The sequence below is a fragment of the Lissotriton helveticus genome, chromosome 1_1 (assembly GCF_964261635.1).
Source record: "Lissotriton helveticus chromosome 1_1, aLisHel1.1, whole genome shotgun sequence".
In the NCBI taxonomy this organism is placed as follows: domain Eukaryota; kingdom Metazoa; phylum Chordata; class Amphibia; order Caudata; family Salamandridae; genus Lissotriton; species Lissotriton helveticus.
The window spans coordinates 12,661,885-12,683,902 of NC_136057.1; the positions used below are offsets into that span (position 1 = coordinate 12,661,885).

General features: G+C 47.0%; 1 protein-coding gene across 1 annotated transcript in view; it reads right to left on the minus strand.

Annotated features, from left to right (window-relative positions):
* Positions 1-519: 519 nt before the first annotated feature.
* LOC144766834 (lectin-like) overlaps positions 520-22,018 on the minus strand; it is a 140,793-nt gene continuing 119,294 nt past the window's right edge. The window contains exons 4-6 of the mRNA XM_078650558.1: positions 2,698-2,838; positions 1,061-1,172; positions 520-742 (exon numbers count right to left, since the gene is read on the minus strand). Of these exons, the coding sequence (XP_078506684.1) occupies positions 639-742; positions 1,061-1,172; positions 2,698-2,838 (357 nt within the window). The 3' untranslated portion in view covers positions 520-638. The remainder of the gene's footprint in view (positions 743-1,060; positions 1,173-2,697; positions 2,839-22,018) is intronic.

The window sequence follows — 22,018 nt, forward strand, 5'->3', positions numbered from 1 at the left end:
GACGTCTTATGCTCATGCGACGTCCTCAAGATGCCCGTAGGTCATCGCAGCTCCGGACTATTGAGGAGCTGATGAAGCATACCACCCACACAGGTGTGTGAGAGCTCTTGGTTCCGAGCAATGAGATCCCCTGATCTGATGACTCAGTTTCCCTAATCTAGATCCTCCCGTTCCCTCTACCCCAGGAACTGCACACCTTTTGTATTACATAGTATCCTATGGAGCCTGTATGCTGGACTTTTAAGTGCTCCTCGTTCCCCTCTAAGTTTAGAACTCACCAATGAACCTGGACCTTCATGGGATGAATTCCCTTGGCTGTGATTTCTGTTTCACGAGGGCTCACAATGTATATGAAACCAGGAGGCCTTGGAAGAAGGAAGGAAAGCCAAGGTTGTGGTTTGGTCAGATGTGGAGATCCTGTAACCAAATCCCAATTTTGTGGCAAGGGATGCGGAAAGTAAACATTATATAATAAGCTGTGAGAGTTTAATACACACATCATGGGTGAATACAGTGACTTATTTATTTTTATGCACAAGTGCCATTCAAGAACAAACCCCTGAGAGTTCCTCCCTCCATATGCCTGGCGTTTGTGCTTCCATCTCCTCAGAACGGACGCCATTGGTTGCTCAACATCTCTACTCTCCCTTCGAACATAAGGGCTTGTCCTTAGAAGAGTTGGGGGCTTTACAGATGAAGGTGAGAGTGGTATCACACTTCACTTCCCCCCAGAGTCCAGGGCCTACAAGAGAAGAAGCGAAAGCATTCAGTCTCTGTATTGTACTCATTACAAATATGTAATGATCAGTTCAGGAGTAAATCAGGAGCAACTCACAACTTCTTCCAGAAACTCTGGCACATAGTGAAAGATAGAGGAGCTGCAGTCTGCTTTTCAGAAAATGCTTTTGAATATGGGTCAAGTTCAACAAATGTGCATGAATATTTTAAATAAAAGGAGAAATATATTCACAAAATAGGTGTGAGGTATTAAACTGCTTTTGTGAAAACAAATGAAAGACTTACAGGAAAGAGCATTTGAATGTGGGAGAAAAATACCTACCTCCATAGTTTGAGCATACACAGTGTTCCTTTCCCCCTGAGCTGTTTGGCTCATCTGGGTGCCAGTTCTTGAAGTCCATGGGACTTCCATCCGTCCACTTAAAGTGTTTGTTCTGGAAGAAAGAAACCCATTGCTGTCAAGGAGCTATAACTTATGGCCCCACGGCTCACCTCATGTGTGGGCTGTAAAATAGATGAATATATTCCAGGATATTATGTCAATGCGGGGGACAATATTGGGAAAATCAGCTAAAGATGGCATTTCACTCTTTTAAATATAGACCTTAAACCAGTGCTAGGAATGTAAGGATTATATTGAAGGTATCCTATGCCAGAGCAGCTACTTGATTTTATAATATTTCTAATTCATTTCAAATTGACGTTGAATTGACAAGTTACAATAGAATATAAACTCCCCATACATTGTATCTTGTAGGGCCTCAGCTCATCCCACTTGCAGTGACTGGGTGCAGCCCCCTTCCCCACCTGTTGTTGGGTCTCAATTCACCCCACTTGCATTGAGGGGGTACAGTTACCCCTCCCCCACCCCTTGTTGGGTCTCAGTGCACCCCACTTGCACTTATGGGGTACAGCCTGCCCCCTTCCTGGTGTTGGGTCTCAGCTCACCCCCCTGTCATTGATAAGATACAGCCCCCACCTCTTGTAGGGCCTGAGCTTTCCCCACTCCATTGATGGGGAGCAGCCTCCCACCTCCCTGCCTGGTATTGGGTCTCAGCTCACCCCACTGGCATTGATGGAGTGCAGCTCCCCTCCCTGCCTGTTACTGAGGCTCAGCTCACCCCACTTGCATGTATTGGATGCAGTCCCCCTCCCCGCCTCTTGTTGGGTGCAGCTGCTCCCACTTGCATTGATGGGGTGAAGCCCCCACCTCTTATTGGGCCTCAGCTTACCTCCCTTGAACTAATGGGTTGCAGCCCACTGCCTCTTGTTGGACCTCAGCTTACCCCACTTCCATTTGTGGGGAGCAGCCCCCACCTCTTTTGTGGCCTCAGCCTACCTCGCTTGCATTGATGGGGTGCATCCCCCCTGTCTCTTGTCGGGTTTCAGCTCACCTCACTTACATTGATGGGATGCAGCCACCCCTACCCTGTCTCTTGTTGGGGTTCAACTTACCCTACTTGCAGTGACAGGGTGCAGTCTCCCTCCCTCCCTCTCTTGTTGGGGCTCAGCTCACCCCACTTCCACTGATGGGGTGCAGGCGGCCAGTGCTGTAAAATCACTTGTAAAATGTGGATGGAAATTGCATGGCAGAGATTTTTGCTCCCACTTTTTGCAACAGGCTCAAAGGCGGGACAGTTGGGCAGCTATGTGCTTTGTCCAAGCAAGTCAATTGGGACTTCCTGTCAATTTGTAGAGCAGTGAAACAGAACAATATTTGAGACCTCTTTGGCCCTTAAGGCCTCTAGACCAGGGTGCCACTGCACCTGATGCACTACTGATAGTGAGAACCTCTGACATGACTCCAAGCGATCATGTCACATTTGAATTTGTTTTGGAGGAAAGTGAGAAGTGGTTGAGAATCCGGATCATGTATCTACCTCAAACTCCCTAATCCATCTCCCATTTGTAGTTTTTGCCCCAGGCATCCATTTAAGACCATGTAATGGCACACACTACCATGTAAAGGTTCGATGTCCCCAACCAGAAGGCACGATGAAAGTGCTTGTGCAAGTAGATGAAGTTCTTCAGGTACTCGATGTCCTCTTTACTGTGTATAGACACCAGGTGTGATCCTCGGGCGAGGCGTTGGCAGACCCCCTGAAATTAAAAGAGGGCAGGGTGAGTTTTGACTGAGCATCAGAGGACACATTCCAGGACTGATCACCAGGACTCCTGTGTCCTTTATTGAGCAATGTCCCAGGACGCCTCCCCCTGATCACTCCTAATAGGGCTAGCGCTGGTTCCACACTCATGGCTTCATGGCACAAACACTGTGCTCCAAGTAAGAAGAGAAGATTGTGTATCTGCACTAGAGTGACCAACTGACATGAGGCACATTCTGGAGAGAACTGTAAAGAATTCAGGGCAAAAATTCAGGACAAAGGTCAGTTTTAGAGACACATCGAAGGAGAGGCCCTACCTCACTAGTTTATCAGTGCATTTATTTACTATTTTCTAGGTAATGCTATATATTCACTACGGTCTTTATGTGACTGCCTCTAGGTATGCTACATGCAGGTGGCACATCAAGTCCTTGTTCAATAGTAGGTTTACGACCTTGAGGACGGTGTCAAGTACATCACCCCTTTCCAAAATTACCCAAACGTTCTTGGAGAAAACAACAGCAAAATTGCAAACTTTGATTATGTTTCTAAACATTTTAAAACCAATGGCTAACCGTCTGGGAAACATTAAGGTAAGTGACCATCTGTTAGATTAGACAAGTTCAACAAAAACATCTGCCTCACCTCAACCTCCAGTCAACCTTAAACCTAAAGAAAATTAATGAGGCAGCGCAGATGGTGTGGTTGGCAGTCTCATAACTTATGTCAGGATGTGAGGTACCTACAGCTTATCTGTTCTCTCACATCACAAGAGAGTGCATCCAGGATTCTACCTTTAGCTCAGAACTGGAAGCCCAGAATACCAGACAAAGAGAACTAAAGAGCACGATGAAATCAGGATTAGCTGGGAGATACACAACAACTAATTCAAAGGATTCTGTCTAAGAACTAGAGGCATAAGAAAGAAAAGAACAAGGTGGGAGAATTCAGACAAGAGGGGCCCACTATGAGTATCGGAAAGTATTGTGAACCTGGGGATTTGTCTTGGCAAAGAGAAGAGAAACAGAAGAGGCGCTGTCAAGTGGTTGAACAAGCAACACCTACCCGGCAAACTCTGGTAGGGTAACAAGCTGCTGATTGTGCTTTTGAAGGGTGAGCAGGGGCCAGACCCCGTGGAAGGTTGTGCTGGGCAATCACCCACTCTGCTCATGTCTTTTAATGGCTCTACTGTCAAGCTGAGGGCAACCAAGTGATCTGGCTCATCCGTACTTGCCACCATACATGCAGAATCTTCAAAATATTTGGGATATAATTTACACAAGCAAAATATAGGAACATGATAAAGATTGCATATTGTAGGAAGTGTTTCTTTAAAATATGGAAGTGTTTCTCCTTTCTGTGCAATTAGACCGCAGATTGAACGGGAAATCAGTTACTTCTAATACCTACCCAGTTTCCTTTTGCAATCAATCAATCAGAATACTTGTAAAGCGCACTACGTCTCAAGGCGCTGAGGGGAGGGGTGCCGCTAATGCTTGAAGAGCCAGGTCTTGAGGAGTTTTCTGAAGGTGAGCAGGTCCTGTGTCTGTCGCAGCTGGGCTGGGAGGGTGTTCCAGGTCTTGGCAGTGAGGAAGGAGAAGGATCTGCCACTGGAAGTTGTTCGCTGGATGCGGGGGACGGCGGCGAGGGTGAGGCTGGCGGAGGGGAGCTGGCGGGTGGGGGTGTAGAAGCTGATATGCTGTTCAGGGAGGCTGGTCCGCTGTTGTGGAGTGCTTTGTGTGCATGGGTGAGGAGCTTGAAGGTGATTCTTTTGTCAACGCGGAGCCAGTGCAGGTTTCGTAGGTGGGGGTGATGTGGCGGGGACGAGGGATGTTGAGGATCAGGCGGGCGGAGGCGTTTTGGATGCGTTGCAGTCGTTGTAGGTGTTTGGCCAGAATTCCTGCGTAGAGTACATTGCCGTAGTCTAGCCTGTTGCTGATGAGGGCTTGGGTCACTGTTCTTCTGGTTTTGGACGGGATCCACATGTAGATCCTGCAGAGCATGCGGAGGGTGTTGTAGCAGCAGGAGGAGTTAGCGTTAACCTGCTTCGACATGGACAGGGAGGAGTGGAGGAAGAATCATGGGTTGCGTGCATGGTCTGTGGGTGACGGTGCGTTCCCAGTTGGTCGGCCACCAGGAGTCGTCCCAGGCAGTGGGGGTGGGGCTGAGGATGAGGACCTCAGTCTTGTCCGAGTTCAGTTTCAGACTGCTGCTCTTCATCCATTCGACGACGACCTTCCTTCCCTCTTGGAGGTTTGTTTTGGCGGTGTGGGGGTCATTGGTGAGGGAGAGGATGAGCTGAGTGTTGTCAGCATAGGAGATGATGTTCAGGTCATTCTGGCGGGCTACTTGTGCGAGTGGGGCCATGTAGATGTTGAACAGGGTCAGGCTGAGGGATGAGCCATGGGGAATGCCGCAGATGATGTTGGTGGCCTCGAATCGGAAGGGTGGAATGCGGTCTCTCTGTGTTCTGCCGGAGAGGAAGGATGTGGTCCAGTCCAGGGCCTTTTCCTGGATTCCAGCTTCTTGGAGGCGTGTCTTTAGTTTGCGGCGAAGGCAGCTGATAGGTCCGAGAGGATGAGGGCTGATGTTTCACCGTTTTCTAGTTGGCGCCTGTTGTCATCTGTGGTGGCTATGAGTGCGGTTTCGGTGCTGTGGTTACGTCTGAATCCGGACTGAGAAGGGTCTAAGATGTTGTTGTCCTCGAGGTGGTGGGCTAGTTGCATTTTGGTGATTTTCTCAATGACCTTCGCTGGGAAGGGGAGCAGGGAGATGGGCCGGAAGCTCTTAAGTTCCTTCGGGTCCACCTTGGGGATCTCGAGGGGGGCTTTGATTTCTGCATGTTACCAGCTTTCGGGGAATGTCGCAGTCTCGAAGGGGATGTTGATGATCTTCCGTAGTTGGGGTGCGATGGTTGTGTCAGCTTTGTTGAATACGTGGTGTGGGCAGGGGTCTGACGGTGATCCTGATTGGATAGAGTTCATGATCTTGCGTGTCTCGTTGTCGTTGACGTAGGACCAGGAGGTCAGGCGGTTGGTGCAGGTGTTGGTTGGGGGGGGCGAGGTCTGCCGTGGTCGGCACGGTCGGGGTGTTGAAGCTGTCGTGGATGTTAGCAATCTTGCGATGGAAGAAGGTGGCCAGTGAGTCGCACAGATCTTGTGAGGGTGGGATGTCATTGGCGGTGGGGTTGGAGAGTACCTTCACTATGCTGAATAGCTCTTTGCTGTTGTGTGCGTTGTTGTCCAGGCGGGCTTTGAAGGAGGATCTCTTGGCTGTTCAGATGAGTTGGTGATGCCTGCGGGTGGCATCCTTGTGGGCTGCGTGGCTGTCCGGTGTGTCATCGTGGAGCCATTTCTTCTCCAGTCTCCGGCATGTACGTTTGGAGGTCTGGATCTCTTCGGTGAACCAGGTGGCTTTCTTGCTGGTGTGGTTGTAGGAGGGTTTCTTGAGCGGGGCAAGGGTGTTGGCGCAGTTGGCGATCCACTGCCTGAGGTTGCGGGCAGCGGCGTCTGGGTGGGTGGGGTCAGTGGGTGGGTTCTGGGCGAGGGTGGAGGTCAGTTGATCTTTGGTGACTTTGGTCCAGCAGCAGCAGGGCAGTTGTTGGGTGCGGTGGTGCGTGGTTGGTTTCTTGAAGGTGAAATGGATGCAGCGGTGGTCGGTCCAATGGAGTTCAGTGGTGTGGTTGAAGGTGACGTGGGAGCTTGTGGAGAAGACGGGGTCAAGCGTGTGGCCGGCGGCATGGGCGGGTGCATTGACGAGTTGTCTGAGGCCGAAGTTGGCGAGGTTGTGGATCAGCCTGGCGGAGTTGGTGTCAGCGTTGTTCTCGAGGTAGAATTTCAGGTGCCCGAGGAGGATGTAGTCCGTAGAGGCAAGTGTGTGGGTGCTGGCGAGGTCCGCGATGGGGTCAGTGAACAGAGCCCAGAGTCTGGGGGTCTGTAGACGAGTGTTCCTCTGAGGATGGTGTTGGGGTCGGTGTGGATCCAGAAGTGTAGGTGTTCAGCGGTGTTGAGGGTGTCGTCAGCGTGGGTGTGGACCTGGAATGTGGACTTGTGGACGATGGCTAAGCCTCCTCCAATTCCGTTGGTGCAATTCCTGATGGTGACCTTGTAGCCGTCTGGGATGGCTATGGCGATGTCGGGTGCCAAGGAGTAGGTCCGCCAGGTCTCGGTGAGGAAGGCAACGTCTGGGGTGGAGGTTTCGAGCAGGTCCCAGAGCTCGACGGTGAGTTTCCGTGCGGAGCCGGTGTTGAGGAGTATGCACCGAAGGTGGTTGGGTCCGGTCCTTGCGGGTTTGGTGGGTCCATTGCAGGTGAAGTTGCAGGTGTGGCAGGAGAAGGGTCCGTGGTTGTGTTACGGGGCAGGTTGGAAGCAGCGGTGGTCTCAGCCGGTGTTGAGGGTGGGGAGGGTGCTGGTGTTGTAGCGGAGACTGGTGGCATGGCGGTTGCGGGGTCCAGTGGTTCTGGTGCTGGGCGCGGTCCAGGCGTGGACGGGTGCATATAGGACGGGTGCATATAGGTGCATGAGGGAGGAGCAGCTGGGAGACGGGAGCGGGGCGGTGAGGGGGCAAGGCCGCAGGGGGCAGCGGTGGGAAAATGGAGTACAGAAGACAAGAAGGGGGTGGGGGGAACGAGATAGGCTGGAAACTAAGAAATACGGTACAACAAAGGCAAAATAACACCAAAATAGAGGGAGAAAAAAACACAAAATTACAATACAGTCCAAATGGCACAGCGGCAAGCAGAGGCAATCAGGTCACAGAAGGATCAAACTTGTGCTCAGGGAAGCGGAGGGGTTGACAACAGGTGGAGCTGTTCAGCAGTAGGGGGGAGACCTGGCATGCAAGCAGGGTCAGGGGTTTTTGATCTTCTCTTCTACTTTCAGCAATGAGCTACATGGCACTGGTGAAGATGGTGGTGCTATCCCAATTATTGTATTACTTTGGAAACCTTCACATGCTCATCCCTCGTTCCTTTTTCAGTCACTTCATCACGTCCCACATTTGATTTGGGGACTAGGGAGCTTTTTACTCACTCAAGCTTCCTGTGACTACTGGTGGATTAGTCTTTCTGGACTTTGAATGCTAATATTTAGCTGCACAGTTCCTTTTGTGGCTCACTGGCTGTCTGGTTGTCCCCTGCATAACACAGGGTTTACACGTATAGACTTTAAGGCATGCTCACTGCACTACACATTGGGGAATATTCTCAAGGATCTATCGCAGAGTTATCAGCACTTTAGCTCATCCGATATCACAAGTTTTCCGGCGATAGCAATCCTCAAAAACCATCGCCACGGATGACCCCGGCAACTATCGCTGATGAGATGCACAGTAGGTGTTCCCAAGCAAAAAGCTGAGAGAACACCATACCTCAACATTCTCAACGACCAGCCAGATCGGAGATAAGAACACAAAATATGCAATAAGATGCGTTAGTGGCACAAAATTAACACTTGCTTTCACCTGGTTCAAAGGCGGACGACAACCGGCACCAGACAAGGAAGCCCAGACCACAGCCATGCATGAAGACCAAGAGATGCAATGGAGCCACTGATCATGCAGCCCGGAGCCCCAACAGTGCCACAACACCCACCGCCACCACCCCCAGGATCGCCACATCCCCGGACCCTCCCTGCCCCCCCGCCCTCAGAACACCACAGAGTCAGCGCAGATGAAGATAGCGGACCTTCAGAAAATGCACAAGCCTCCCAGACCCAACACGAGGGAATGTCAGTGTCCACTACATGCTCAAAAGGACAACCATCCCACGCATTCTGCCCACCATTGCCCACGGGCATACGGCACCAACACAGCAGACAACCAATATGCCACCTAAGACAAAGCTGCTGGCCGTGCTGCAAGTGTCGACCTCTGGTACCTTCCAAACAACAACTACCAGAGACGGAGGAGTCTCACAGCCAGCCCAATCCAAGTTCCTCACAACTGTCTTGGATGCCATAATCAGCTTGGTACCACACTACCTATATGTCCCCCCCACTGTGCAGGAACAGCTGGAGACCAAGCAAGGCGTCTACGCACCAGCTGGCTTCTCGCACATGTCAGGGGGCAATTAACTGCACACATGTCCTACTTGTGCCCCCTGGCAACACTGCACACAATAACCGAAAGCACACAAAGTCCATCAATGTGCAGGCAACTGTGGAACACCGGGGAATCCCCACCAACGTCGACGCCAACCACTCAGGCAGTGTGCCTGAAACCTACATCATCAACCAGCCCTTCCACCTAAACTCCACAATCATGCAACTCTGGGAATGAACACGTCACAAACTCACATACAACATGCCAAACAACATACCCACCCACCAGACACAACAGCACAACTTACTGTGGCAACATGGGCCAAATATGCACATAAGCCATCAACGACATGGCACCTCAGCAGTACAATAGCAGATTGTGCGAAGAGGTGGGGACCAGGCATGTGGGAAGTAGGCAAGTGACCGATGAATGAGAAGGTACACAATGCCAAGTGTGGCGTGGATGTGCTGGCCAGACTGCAGTATGCAGACCACACACATATCCCTGTTCGCTGGTGTATGGAGTGTAGTGGACTGTGGATACAGCCATATCACCCCAGCCAGTGGGGAAGATCCCGGAAATGTAGTTTGTTATGACCCCCCCTGTAAGCATGAGCAGAGAGGGCTGGCCCGTGGTACACCAGGCCAGAGTAGGGGTGTGAACAAAAACCATGTACCTCTGGGCATGGTTCTCTTCTGGAATGCCCAACGTCTCTGCCAGGGATGCTCCCCTCACCCCGCCATGATGCCGTCGCCGTCGCCATGAGCGTTGTTGCCTACAATCCTCTGCGCCTGCTGCACCCTGGCCCGACGGTCCCAGAACAAGCCCTACCGGGCCCTGCACACCCAGGTCTCAATGCACACCTGCCGATACCATTGTGTGTCAACGAGGGCCCACCACGTGCCGGTGCCAGCTCCAAGCCCGAGTGCCGTGACCCTGACAGCCTCCTTAGACCATCACAGCCTCCGCGACACAGGCCTGCAGTATTCCTTTCTCTTTGATGTCCTCCACCAGGCATACACAGCGGGCTAGTAGGTCATACATTTGGAACTGAGTCTTGATTTTTTAATGGCACAGTAGATATCATTGCACGGAAGGAGAGGTGTAAGAGGATGACACCTTTCAGTCAGGAGGAAAAAAGGATCATTGTTACGCCACTTGTCGTGGGATGTGCTGTGATTGCCATGTGTGTCTGCTGCAGTGTGCCATGCGGATCAGGGACATGATCCTGGGTCATTGTGGGTGTGCAGTGTGCTTCACATCGTTCTGCATGTGTGCCATTGTGCCCATCTCCCCGATCTCCCAGTCCCTAGTCATTGCTCTCCCTGTTGATGTTGTGTCAGGTCCTATCGTGCTGTGTCCCTACTCCTGACTCCTTGCACCGTCTCCACAATGATACCTGTGGCCTCCATTTCCTCCAGTTTCTCCTGTGGCGCAGGACTCCCACCTCCTATCGCCATTGCTGCCTTCCTGTTGGCAGCTGTTTTGTGCTTGGTTTGCTTGGTTTGACTTTTCACATCATGCCAGTGCCTCTTGGCCTCCTCCATTGACCTCCTCGACACTCCGACTGCATTCACATTTGTCAAATTGGCATTCAGTTGATGTTCTGTCCCCTCCGAGACACTGATCTGCTTTTCCAGCAGACTTCACCCCGTCTTACTTTTCCTCTTCTCCTTGCCCTTCCCCAACCCCGGATTTCCTTGTTGGTGGTCTGTGGGGCTTGTAGGGTTCACATTGGCCTCTGCACTCGGACCGGGGTAATCCATGTTGCTACGCAGGTTATTTTGTTTTTGGTGGGTTTTTCTTGTTCTGCTTTTGTGGTGCATTTTCCCGCATGAGGCATGAGATTTGCAGGCTTGTCGCTGGTTATCGGTGATTTATGTATTGTGCTTGGCCTCATTGCAACTTTTTTCGTGTTTCTCCTTTTTGCAGCTTCGCGGTGGTTTTCACGCGGTATTTTGACACCTTGCCATGGGACTATCACTTGGTGCCGCCGGCTTTAGGATACCACGTTAACCAGGTGTTATTTTCCGGCAATGGAGTGCGATGTGAAGTGTTGCGTTAAGCTACTTTTGCGATGAATATCACACACTGTTTCCTACTGACCATTCTACCAAAGACCACTAGGGGTTATCCTGCACAGCCTCTGCATGATGTGGACTGGGCTAAAATATTGAAAAATCCCCATAAAGTATCCCGCGTCTCCCACATTAAGTACATTCAATTTAATATTCTGAACTAAGCCTAACTTACACCTGCTTGAATTAACAAAATATGTCCGGGAGTCACAGCTGCATGTCCTCATTGTCTTTAATTTGATGCCAATTTGCTTCAGATTCTTTGGTCTTGACCCATACTGCTTTCATACTAGAAGAGAGTTCTGGAGGTGCTGTTGACCAAGATGAGCCGTGTACTAACGAATTCCCGAGAAGTATTCCTATTGTGCCTATTCATCTGCCTGAAGTTTGAGAAACCCTCAATCAAGTCCCTCAGCTTGGCTCTTCTGCTAGAAAAACACAATATTACACTGCTCCTCTTAAGCTCTTGAGTGAATGTTGTAGATTGTTAAAACCATATATATTCTTGCATAACATAGATAATTAGAAAGATAAAGTGCGTGCTGTGAAAAGCTCCCACAACTAACTTTTGTGTTATAAATGTTGGCATTCCAAACATTAAAGATCGCCGTAGCGTCAGACGTATGTAAGAGGTGATATAGTCATAGACAATGTACACAAACAGAGATGCTCACAGAGAAAAAAGGCCATGTCTGCAACAGATCGCGCCATTTGAACTGATACAGTGATCCCTGGATGCATAACACTTTGTCAGTCTCAAAGGGGCCATCCATGAAGGATGTCACAATAGATCTCAAAATCCCAGTCAAGGTCAACAAATATTCTCAGAAGCCCATCTTGCTGGCCGTTGTTAGGGATGCAGGACTGGGAAAAGAGAACAGTTTTTTTCTCTCCACTACATGATTCCTTTAAGAGAAGAGGATGGTGGAGTCCTGAGATGATGGGTACACAGTGAGGGAGGCTGCATCAGAAATCGATGAGGTTCAAGGAATAAGGTGGAGAAGGAGAAGGAAAAGGAAGAGGAGAAGTGTACAATCAAACACACAGAGAAGGGAAAGTAAATAGATGTTGATGGCAATAGAGATACAAATTACTATTTACATAATCTACAAAATAATGGGTCTATCACGGATAAAACAGATAAGACAGATCTGCTGGCAAGAAAGGCAAGGAGACTTCAAACTATAAAAAACTTAAAAACTGCTGAAAAAACCAGTGGGCAAACTGATGCACAGCCTCGGATCTCGAGCATATTTAACTCTTTGCCCAAAAGATCGCATGACCCAGTGGGGGGTGGAGGACCCGTGGGTCTTGATAAAAAATCAACTGGTAAAACTAAAATCCCAGGCGCTCAAGGTGCTCAAGGAATTAACTCGTCCACCAAAACTGGGCGACAATCTGATGAGAAAGATAAAGATAAAGACACACCAGTGATCAAAATGAACGTTCCAAATTAACCAAACGACATGGTTAAACTAAAATCAGCACCAGCACCTGCACAATTAGCTGCACCAGTAAGAGTGAATGAGATAACCGGCTATAAAGTAACTACAAAGATAGATCCTAGTCTAGACCCCGGTTTAGATCTACACTTCATAAAACCCGCTCAAAATCTGGATCACGTCACAGGCAGCAACCAACAGATACAACAGTTACAACATGTACCTGAGCTAACTATAGAGAGTGATACATCAATTGAAATCACTGGGGAAGATGCCAATTCAGAGCAAACTCCATTTATGAACTGCCACTCTCATTACTTAGTTCATGTTCAGGCTCGCTCTGCCGAGTCTGATTCTGACTCTGAAATCTACAAAACCGGTGCTTCAACCTCAAGTGAGTTACAGAGGCCGGAACAGACAAGTGCTGGATCCCCTGAACCATCAGATCTCGAACTATCTTAGCCAGAGATAAATAAATCGAATTCAGCTTCAAAGGATAGTGCTTCGAGAAAGAAACAAGAAAGGAGAATTTTTTTTAAAAAAAAAGACAAAACAAACTAATGTATGATGACACAACGGATCAAGGGAGTAACACTGATCAAACTGGTCATCGACCGAGGAATCTTTCACTACAAGACACTGTCAAACCAGACTCAGATCTATGTCTATCTGGAGAATCAAAAACATTTAAGACTACGCAATCAGAACCATCTCTGTGCGACGTGCTAAAAACAATCAAGAGCTTTCAAGAAGATGTCAAACATGATAACAAGAAAAACCACATCGCCATTCAGAAACTCCAAGGGGCAGTAGAAAAAGTAGGGCTCACGTGTCTGGAGATCTCGGACAGAATGGCTTCAGTGGAAATACGCACGGAAAATCTCGAGAAAGATGTTTCTCTTCTGCAAGCACTTGGGAAAGAGCAGGAGGGTCTAGTCAAAGATCTAATGTTGAAAGTCGAAGACCAGGAAAATAGAGCAAGATGGAATAACTTACGCTTTCTTGGGATTCCGGGAAAATGCAGAAGGGAATGAGCCAATGGGGTACATAATTTCATTGTTGAAAGAAGCATTCCCAGGGCTTCTCACTTGGGATTTTGCCAAAGAAATACAAAAGGCACATCGCTTTTCCCTGACCCTCTCCAAAAGACCACAGGCAACGGCACAGTATCCACGAGCAGTCCTGGTAAACTTTGGTAACTTTCTCCTACGTAAAGCTATTTTTGACCTAGCTCGGTCGACTAAAAATAGAGAGTATAAAGGTTTCTCATTCTTCTGCAGACCAGATTATGCTCATGCTACAGTGGAAAGAAGGTGGAGGATGACACAGTTGTTTACTCCCTTTGAACAAATTGGCGCCACTGTCTAGTTGCAGAACCCGGCAAGATTAAAGATCATCTTCAACGGCACTACGAGAAGCTTTGTTAGCGAAATACAGGCAGAAGCGTACCTAAAAGAAATCACAAACTCAGACAAAAGCAAGACTAGAAAATAGTCTACCTAAAGCAACAACAATAATAAGTCAAAGGTTTCAGCAGGATTACATGTAACTAGTTATCTAATACAAGAGCAGGAAGGAAGTGAAGTAGGTGCGTTTAATAATAATTGCAATCTCCTCATTGTTACTTGTATGTATGTTTGTTAATCAAACTTTGAAAACCTAACACATTAAGATTAAATATAGCCTCACTCACAGGCAGACACGGGGTTGGAACTTGCAGCCGCTTGGAGCTTCTGATTACACAGGCACCCACAACCTGGTTCATTCTGAACGAGGAAGCCTCATTAAGGGGTAGAGGGGGGTGGGAGAGTCAACAGGGAGGGGTGAGTGTTTTTCTTTTAAAGGGGCACCAGGGGTAGGTGAGAGGGGGGTTTACAGGCACGTAATCTGGTCAGAAGGTGAGGAATCCGCAAGGTGCTATGGGACTGAGCAAAGCTCCAAAAGTAGACTAAAAAAGGGAAAATCTCCTTTTTTTGCATAAATGAGCCAACTTAAGATTCTAACAATTAATATCTGTGGCCTAAATGACCCCAAAAAATGGCAAAGAAAGGCAATAGGTCTTAACTCAATTGGAGCAGAAATCGTTTGTCTCCAGGAAACCCATGTGGAAGGGTCCCAAATATCAATTCTAAAAAATCTTGGATACAGGGTGATTACGGCAACAACTCAGGCAAATAAAACACGGGGAGTAGCAATCTTGGCACGCGGTGGAGGTCTCCAATTTGCTTAAATCAGCTGCAGATAAGTTTGAAAGATGGGCCATAACCGAGTGTCAATATGGTGTGGGGAAAAAATTAACTACATGTTCGGTATATGGGTGTGTTAATGATGATCCAGATCCCTTAGAATGTTTATCTAATGAATTGGCTCATTGGTCACTACCCATGATTGTTTGTGATGATTTCAACTTAAAACTTCCATCAGACTGGTCGCACGGACATATAGGGGGGCAGATTTATGAGGCCCTTGCGCCTCCTTGCGCCGCAATTGCGTCACGTAATGTGACGCAACGGTGGCGCAAACAATGCGCCCTATTTACAATGTGACGCATCTAGGAGATGCGTCACGTTGGAAACCCCTGCGCCATAAGGAGGCGTTCCTGCGCAGGGGGGGCGTTCCTGCGCAGGAACGCCTCCTAAAAGTGGCTGAGTGAAATCTATAAGATTTCACTCAGTCACTTTCTACGTCAATTCCCTACGCCTGCTTGAAGCAGGCGTAAGGGTGACGCACCATACATTGAATAGGTGGCCCCTGTGCTTTGCAGGAGTCATGTCGCACTTGCGACATGACTCCTGCAATGCGCCGCCCGTGCGCCGAGAGATGCGTCACGCATCCTCACTACCTTGCACCATGGTGCGCCGCATTGTAAATGCGGCGCACCATGGGTGGCGGAGCAGTGGCGCACTGTGGCGCATGTTAACTGGCGCATCCCTGGGGATGCGCCAGTTAACATAAATCTGCCCCCAAGTTTACATATCAAGGCAGGAAACCGAAAGTTTTTAGAGCCCTTGAGGAACTTTGTAGTACACACGGGATATCAGACTGCTGGCAAACGCACTTTCCCAAAAATCCGGGCTATACTTTCTTTTCCCACACACATTATAAATTCTCAAGGTTGGATTATATATTTGCATCACATTGTATTGCTGCAAACTGCTCCATAAATCGATTACCGAAGGTATTGTCTGATTATAATCCTCTAATTATAACTATTGATACAGGAAAGATGCAACCAAATCACAAGAGGTGGACTTTTGAAAGGGCTTTATTGCTTAACGAAGAATATTGTCAACACATATAAAAATGGATTCCTGAATTTTTAGAATATAATCGCGGAAGCGCCCGTTGGAAATTGTATGTGACACTCTCAAGGCAGGAATCAGGGGAGAAACTATTAGATTTTCAATCAAAAATAATCAGGAGGCAAAATCAAAGTTAAAAAACCTACAAAATAATCTAATTAAAAAAAAGGAAGATCTTGTAAGGGCTATTCAGGGAAACACCAATATCGATGAGGCGATAAGAGAAGTCGCTATTGCAAAAAACTCAATTGTAGAAATCTTCACACTAAAGGCAATCTGCAAAGCCACCCAAAATAAAGAAAAGATTTATGAATTTGAGGAAAATGTAGGGCACCAATTAGCAGTTCGAACTAGGCAGGAATATACCGATAATACAATTAAGGAGATTAGAGACCCTATGAAGGGTCCTACACAAGATCCTAAAGAAATTAGAGATATATTTAAAAGAAATTATACGGAATTATATACTGAGACATGTAAAACTCAATCTCTAATTGAGGACTATTTGGATTCGGTTACATGGACTCAACTTCTCCAAAATGACCAAGATAGTCTGGCTGAAACGCCGCAATGGGTTGAAATACTTCTCTCAATTAACAGCCTCTCATTTGGTAAAACAGCCAGACTCGATGGAATCCCATAAAAATTTTATGCTAGATTTAGCAAACAACTGAAAGAGATCTTAACCAAGCTGATGACCCAGGTGTTTCAGGGTGGGCGACCACCGGGATCCTGGGTCCAGGCAAAGATCATCGTTTTCCCCAAGAAGAAAAAAGATCCTATGGAGCTGGGGGCCTATCGCCCAATCACCCTAATCAACAACAATTCCAAAATGTATTCTAAATTACTTGCTAGTAGGCTTGCTCCACTAATACACAAAATCATTTCAGTTAGGCAACATGGGTTCGTTCCAGGCAGATCAACCACCGATCACATACAGAGGATGATCACACTCTTTGACATAGCCGAAGTTTCAGGGAACCCTATGGCACTTATCTTGCTAGACGCTGAAAAAGCATTCAATAGGGTCTCCTGGCAATATCGATGGATGACTATGTCAAGGAGTGGGATCGGGGAAAAATTCATCAAAGCAGTCCGTATGATGTATGTTAACTTGGAAGCGATGGTTATGATCAATGGGGATATATCTGGAAACTTTAAAGTGACGAGAGGGACAAGGCAAGGCTGCCCCTGTTCACCCCTTTTATTTGCCCTATTTATAGACCCATTTATTCGGAGCCTAGAATCTAACCAAGCCATAATACCAATGAGAACACCAAATGGAGAAACAAAAACATTGGCATATGCCGATGATATCGCAATAATCACAACTAATCCAAATGAAGCCATAATTTTAATGGAAGAAGACGCTAGTCACTCTGGAGAGGTGTCGGGATATAAACTAAATCACAACAAAACTCAAATCCTAATCAATAACAAAATCCATTATTGTGATCTAAGGGTGGTTGAAAACGTGGTTTATTTAGGCGTAAAACTCACCTCAAATCTTAACAACTTGGTTAAACTCAACTTGAGTCCACTCTTGAAACAAACGGACCGAGCATTGAAGAGATTGCATCTAACATCTAACTATTACTGGTAGATGCAATTTAATTAAAATGGTATTTTTCCCTAAGTTTTTATATTTCTTTAGAACTATTTGCCTAATTTTTGACCAACAGATTTTTAAAGAAATTGATAGTATTTTTTCTGGCTTTATTTGGGGGTATGGTAGACCACGTAGAGCGATTAAATTTGTCAATCTACCTACAGACAGAGGAGGTCTCTCCTTGCCAAACTTTAAAGTTTATAGGTGGGCTACTATTCTCAATTACAGCAGAGCACTTTTAACTCCTAGCATTGATCTAAATCAAGGAAGGGGAGTCCCGACCCCACAGGAACTCATTCTAGGGGCAGAGACAGGTGATCACCTCTGGCGCTTGACCTATGATTGTCATTTTAAAAAGGTTTGTTGTAAAACCTTAAAAGGAATATACACAGGTTGGGGCAATATAAGCAAAATTCTGGGGATTGGTAGAGTTTCGCATTGTATGACCTTTTACAGAAATCAAATTCTCCCTGCGATTTTTACTGATTCATGTATGGAACAGTGGCGTAGGTTGGGTATCACTAAACTTGGCACATTCTACAACTCAACAGGGTTTAACACATTCGACTCATTAAAAAACAAATTTGGCTTTGATCACCGAGATTTCTTTAAATATCTGCAAATTATAGATTTTATAATGAAAAAGTGTGGTGGCAGCGCTGCATTTCAGAAAAGACCAATAATCGAAATGATTATTCAAAACAATATATTGAACATTGGGGAAATATATAATAATGTGATCAATAGTCTGCCCGATGATTTAGACACACATATTCAAATATGGCAGAACCAATTAGAAATACCAGAAACTTCTATCCAGATGTTATGTTATGTTAATTTCGATTTATATAGTGCCAAATCACCGACAGGTCTATTAGCGCTTGCTTTGGGAACCCGTCCTGGCTTTCCCTGCGAGATAACCCCTACTGGGCATCCCCAAGGTGAAGACCAGGTATCCCATCGCAGTTGGGCCGTAGTGGAGATTAAGCAAGCTATTGCCCAGAGTTGCAGAGTGTGAACCCAAGATTCGAGTAGGCACCGAGGCGAGAATTATCGAGTCCGTGGACATTTTGAGCTCAAGACCCTGCCGCGTCGGGAATTGAACCCTGGTCCCGGGTCTGACCTATGCATCAGGGTCTGCCTCCTCTAACCAGTGAGCCACACTTCTCACACAGATGGCATTTGATTACTCCCAATCACTTTTAATTTCAACCAAATTACAATCACAATATTATAAGACCTTCTTTCAACTGTATTATACACCTAAAAGAATAGCCAAGTGGAGCACAGGCAAGGGGACGCAATGTCCAAGATGTGCGCTCCCTGAAGCAGGTATAATCCATATGTTCGCCACCTGTAATGAACTCTGTACTATTAGACGGGAAATCTACACTTTTCTATCTAAAATTTTTAAAATAAATATAGAGATAACTATTGCTGAAAAACTCTTGCGGGCAGACGGAGATACTCGACCGACCTAAATGAGGGGACTAATATTTGTAGCAATGGCGGTACTTAGAATATGTCTAGCCTCGGTTTAACACGACCCACACCCACCTACATTTCAACAATGGCACGCGCGCATACTAGCAACATATAGTTTGGAAATAGCTATATATAGTCGGAAGGGTCGGAATAAGAAAAAGAAAGAACTAGAAATTTGGGATCTCTTTATGCAATGGATAGAACATGTTGATTAATCAAAATTGTTAAGCATGTGTTATATTTTAATTTGGTGAATCTCAAACCTTGTATGATTATGTGTTTATTCTGACCAATGTTTATATATTTGTTTAACTATAATGCCTGTATCGGGGGGGGGTGGAGGGTGGTTGGATGGGTTTGTCTCAATAAGGTAAAAATGTAATCAAGATTAATTAAAAAAAAGAAATCAATGTGGCAAAAACTGACATGCCTCAATTGAAAGACTCTGACTCTGACTCTGACTCAGGCAGATAGCACCTTATTGCATTGCCAAATTTTAGGCTATTTTAAAACTACCCGGTTGTCACATTTCATTTTCTTATGATTTTGTATTTCCCTTGTTTTTAAAAATACTTGGCCTCATACTTGCACTGTAAAAAAATAGCTGTTCTAAAGCTTAAACGCACCGCTATTTGGCGGGTCACGAAATTCTGCACACTCCAGTTATACTTTGAAGCCAGGCGGCGGCCATATTAGTACAGTCGACGCACGCCGGAAGGCGACCTTGACGCTCTAGGCATCACAAGGGCTCCGCACTGACATTTAAAGGAGGGCAAGCCAGTGCTCTGGTGACTCTGACTCAGGCAGATAGCACCTTATTGCATTGCCGAATTTTAGGCTATTTTAAAACTACCCGGTTGTCACATTTCATTTTCTTATGATTTTGTATTTCCCTTGTTTTTAAAAATACTTGGCCGCATACTTGCACTGTAAAAAATAGCTGTTCTAAATCTTAAACGCACCGCTATTTGGCGGGTCACGAAACTCTGCACACTCCAGTTATACTTTGAAGCCAGGCGGCGGCCATATTAGTACAGCCGACGCACACCGGAAGGCGACCTGGACGCTCTAGGCGTCACAAGGGCTCCGCACGGACATTTAAAAGAGGCCATGGCGACGCGCAGCGGTCACGCGCAGCAGGATCGCCGGGTCTACGCCGAAGTTACGCCAGAGTTCAGCCCGTCTGCGCCCGTCCGCGCTGAGTACGGGCTGCATAAGGGGAACTCTGAGCCTATTTTTAAGGTAATGCGCTCATACTCCTTCCAAGATATGCTTGCTATGAAACCCAGTTTGCTCTCATGTCATCACAGATACACTCCTGAAGCTTTGCCGGAGGGGTACTTTTGTGGTACATGTATGTATGACTCATCCACTACTCCTAAATTCAGTAACCATGATCAGGCTACACGCTTACTGCTCAATGAGGCCCATCTCGAGAATGGCTATCTGATCAATGCCCGCTCCATAATTAAAAATAACATTTATTTTCACGACTTTGTGACAGCTAGGAAACCAGCATGGGTCTTCATTACGGAGACATGGGCCACAGACACATCGGGGCGTGACCTCCTCTTAGCTATCCCAGAGAACTATGCTCTACAGAGATTAGACAGATTTAAGTGTAGAGGTGGTGGCCTGGCTATCCTCTACCGGTCTCATCTCACCTGTAGAATTAATGCCCTGTCAAAATCATCAGACCCTTTTGAGGCTCTACATTTCTTTCTTTCCTCATCGCCATCCTTGTCGTTCACAGGGATTCTGATGTATAGGCCCCCTGGGCTCAGATCAAATTTCAGCAGTGATCTGTTCAGATTACTAGAACCGTACGCTGGCAAACCGCACTTTACCATATTAGGAGACCTTAATTTTCATCTAGAGGATGCTACATCCAAAGACACTATGGGGCATATTACCAACGATTAGCGATATTTAACGCTAACAAGGCTTTGCAACTAATTTTTTAACGCTAAGCATCGCCGGAAATTATCGCAGAGATAACTTGCTATTAGCAAGGTTTATCTCAGAGGTGATAAAAATCCTCACGCTAACTGCCAAATGAGAGATTATCGCTGGAAAACCAACGATAATCTCTCGAAGTTTGGAGTTAGCTTGATGATAGGGGCTCACAAACTTAGCCATGATATCCACCTTCCATAGGATATCATGGCTAAGTCAGGAAAATAGCAGGTGTAAAAAAAGCAGTGCTAACCGCGGTTAGCACTGCTTTTTTTATCACTAACCGGGTTAGCGAAATCCTTGATAATAGGAGAAATGTCGCTTAACAACATTTCTCCTATTATTTTTCTCTGGAACGCCCCCTTTGCATCTCATTAGAGATGCAAGGGGAAGCGTAGAGAAAAAGGGTGCTAACATGCACATTTGCGTGTTAGCACCCTGTTGCTGATAGGGAGATCATTTTATCTCCGCTTTCTTGGCTTTTAAAGCCAAAAAAGCGGAGATAAAGCCCCTTGATAATATGCCCCTATATCTTTGGTCGACCCTCTAGATGCCTGCGGTTTTACACAGCTGGTCAAGGAATCCACACATCGAGCTGGTCATACGCTGGACGGAATCTTCTCCAATGATTCCCGGATCAGTACAGGCCCACCGGAACTGCTAGTATGGACTGATCATTTGGCAGTACCTATTGTACTTACCACCTCTAGTATAGAGCCATCCATGAATGAGTACTCTTCTAGAGAATCTAAACGAAACTATAAAAACATTTCCAATGATTCCTTGGCCCCCTTTTTCGGATCAATTTCCTTCACTTCAGACCCAGAGAAGGCAGCGTCTGAACTAGCCAACTTCATTACTGGAGCCGTGGATATTCTAGCTCCTGCCACTCCTAGGTACTCAGCGAGGCGTAAACCTTCTGCCCCTTGTGTAGCGTTCTAGTGGTCCGAGGGTCTCGGCTGAGCCCCGGAACCACTTGCACACATTGTAACACCTTCAGGCCAGGCGTGGCCGGAAGGCTATAAATAAACGGGAGGAAGTCGCTCTGGACTTCCTGTCCAACCAAACTTATAGTTGTGTCAGTGTCCCTTTTATTATTGCTCCTCAGCGATAGCCGGCCCCTACATTTTGGCGGACGAGGGCGGGATCGTACATATCCCTACCTGCAGGCGACGTCTGTGGCGAGTCCGGATCCGGAACGACGAGTGGCCCGCGAAGTCCTCCCTGAGGGCGTCGAAGCTGTCCCCACCCGAGACTGTGTGGC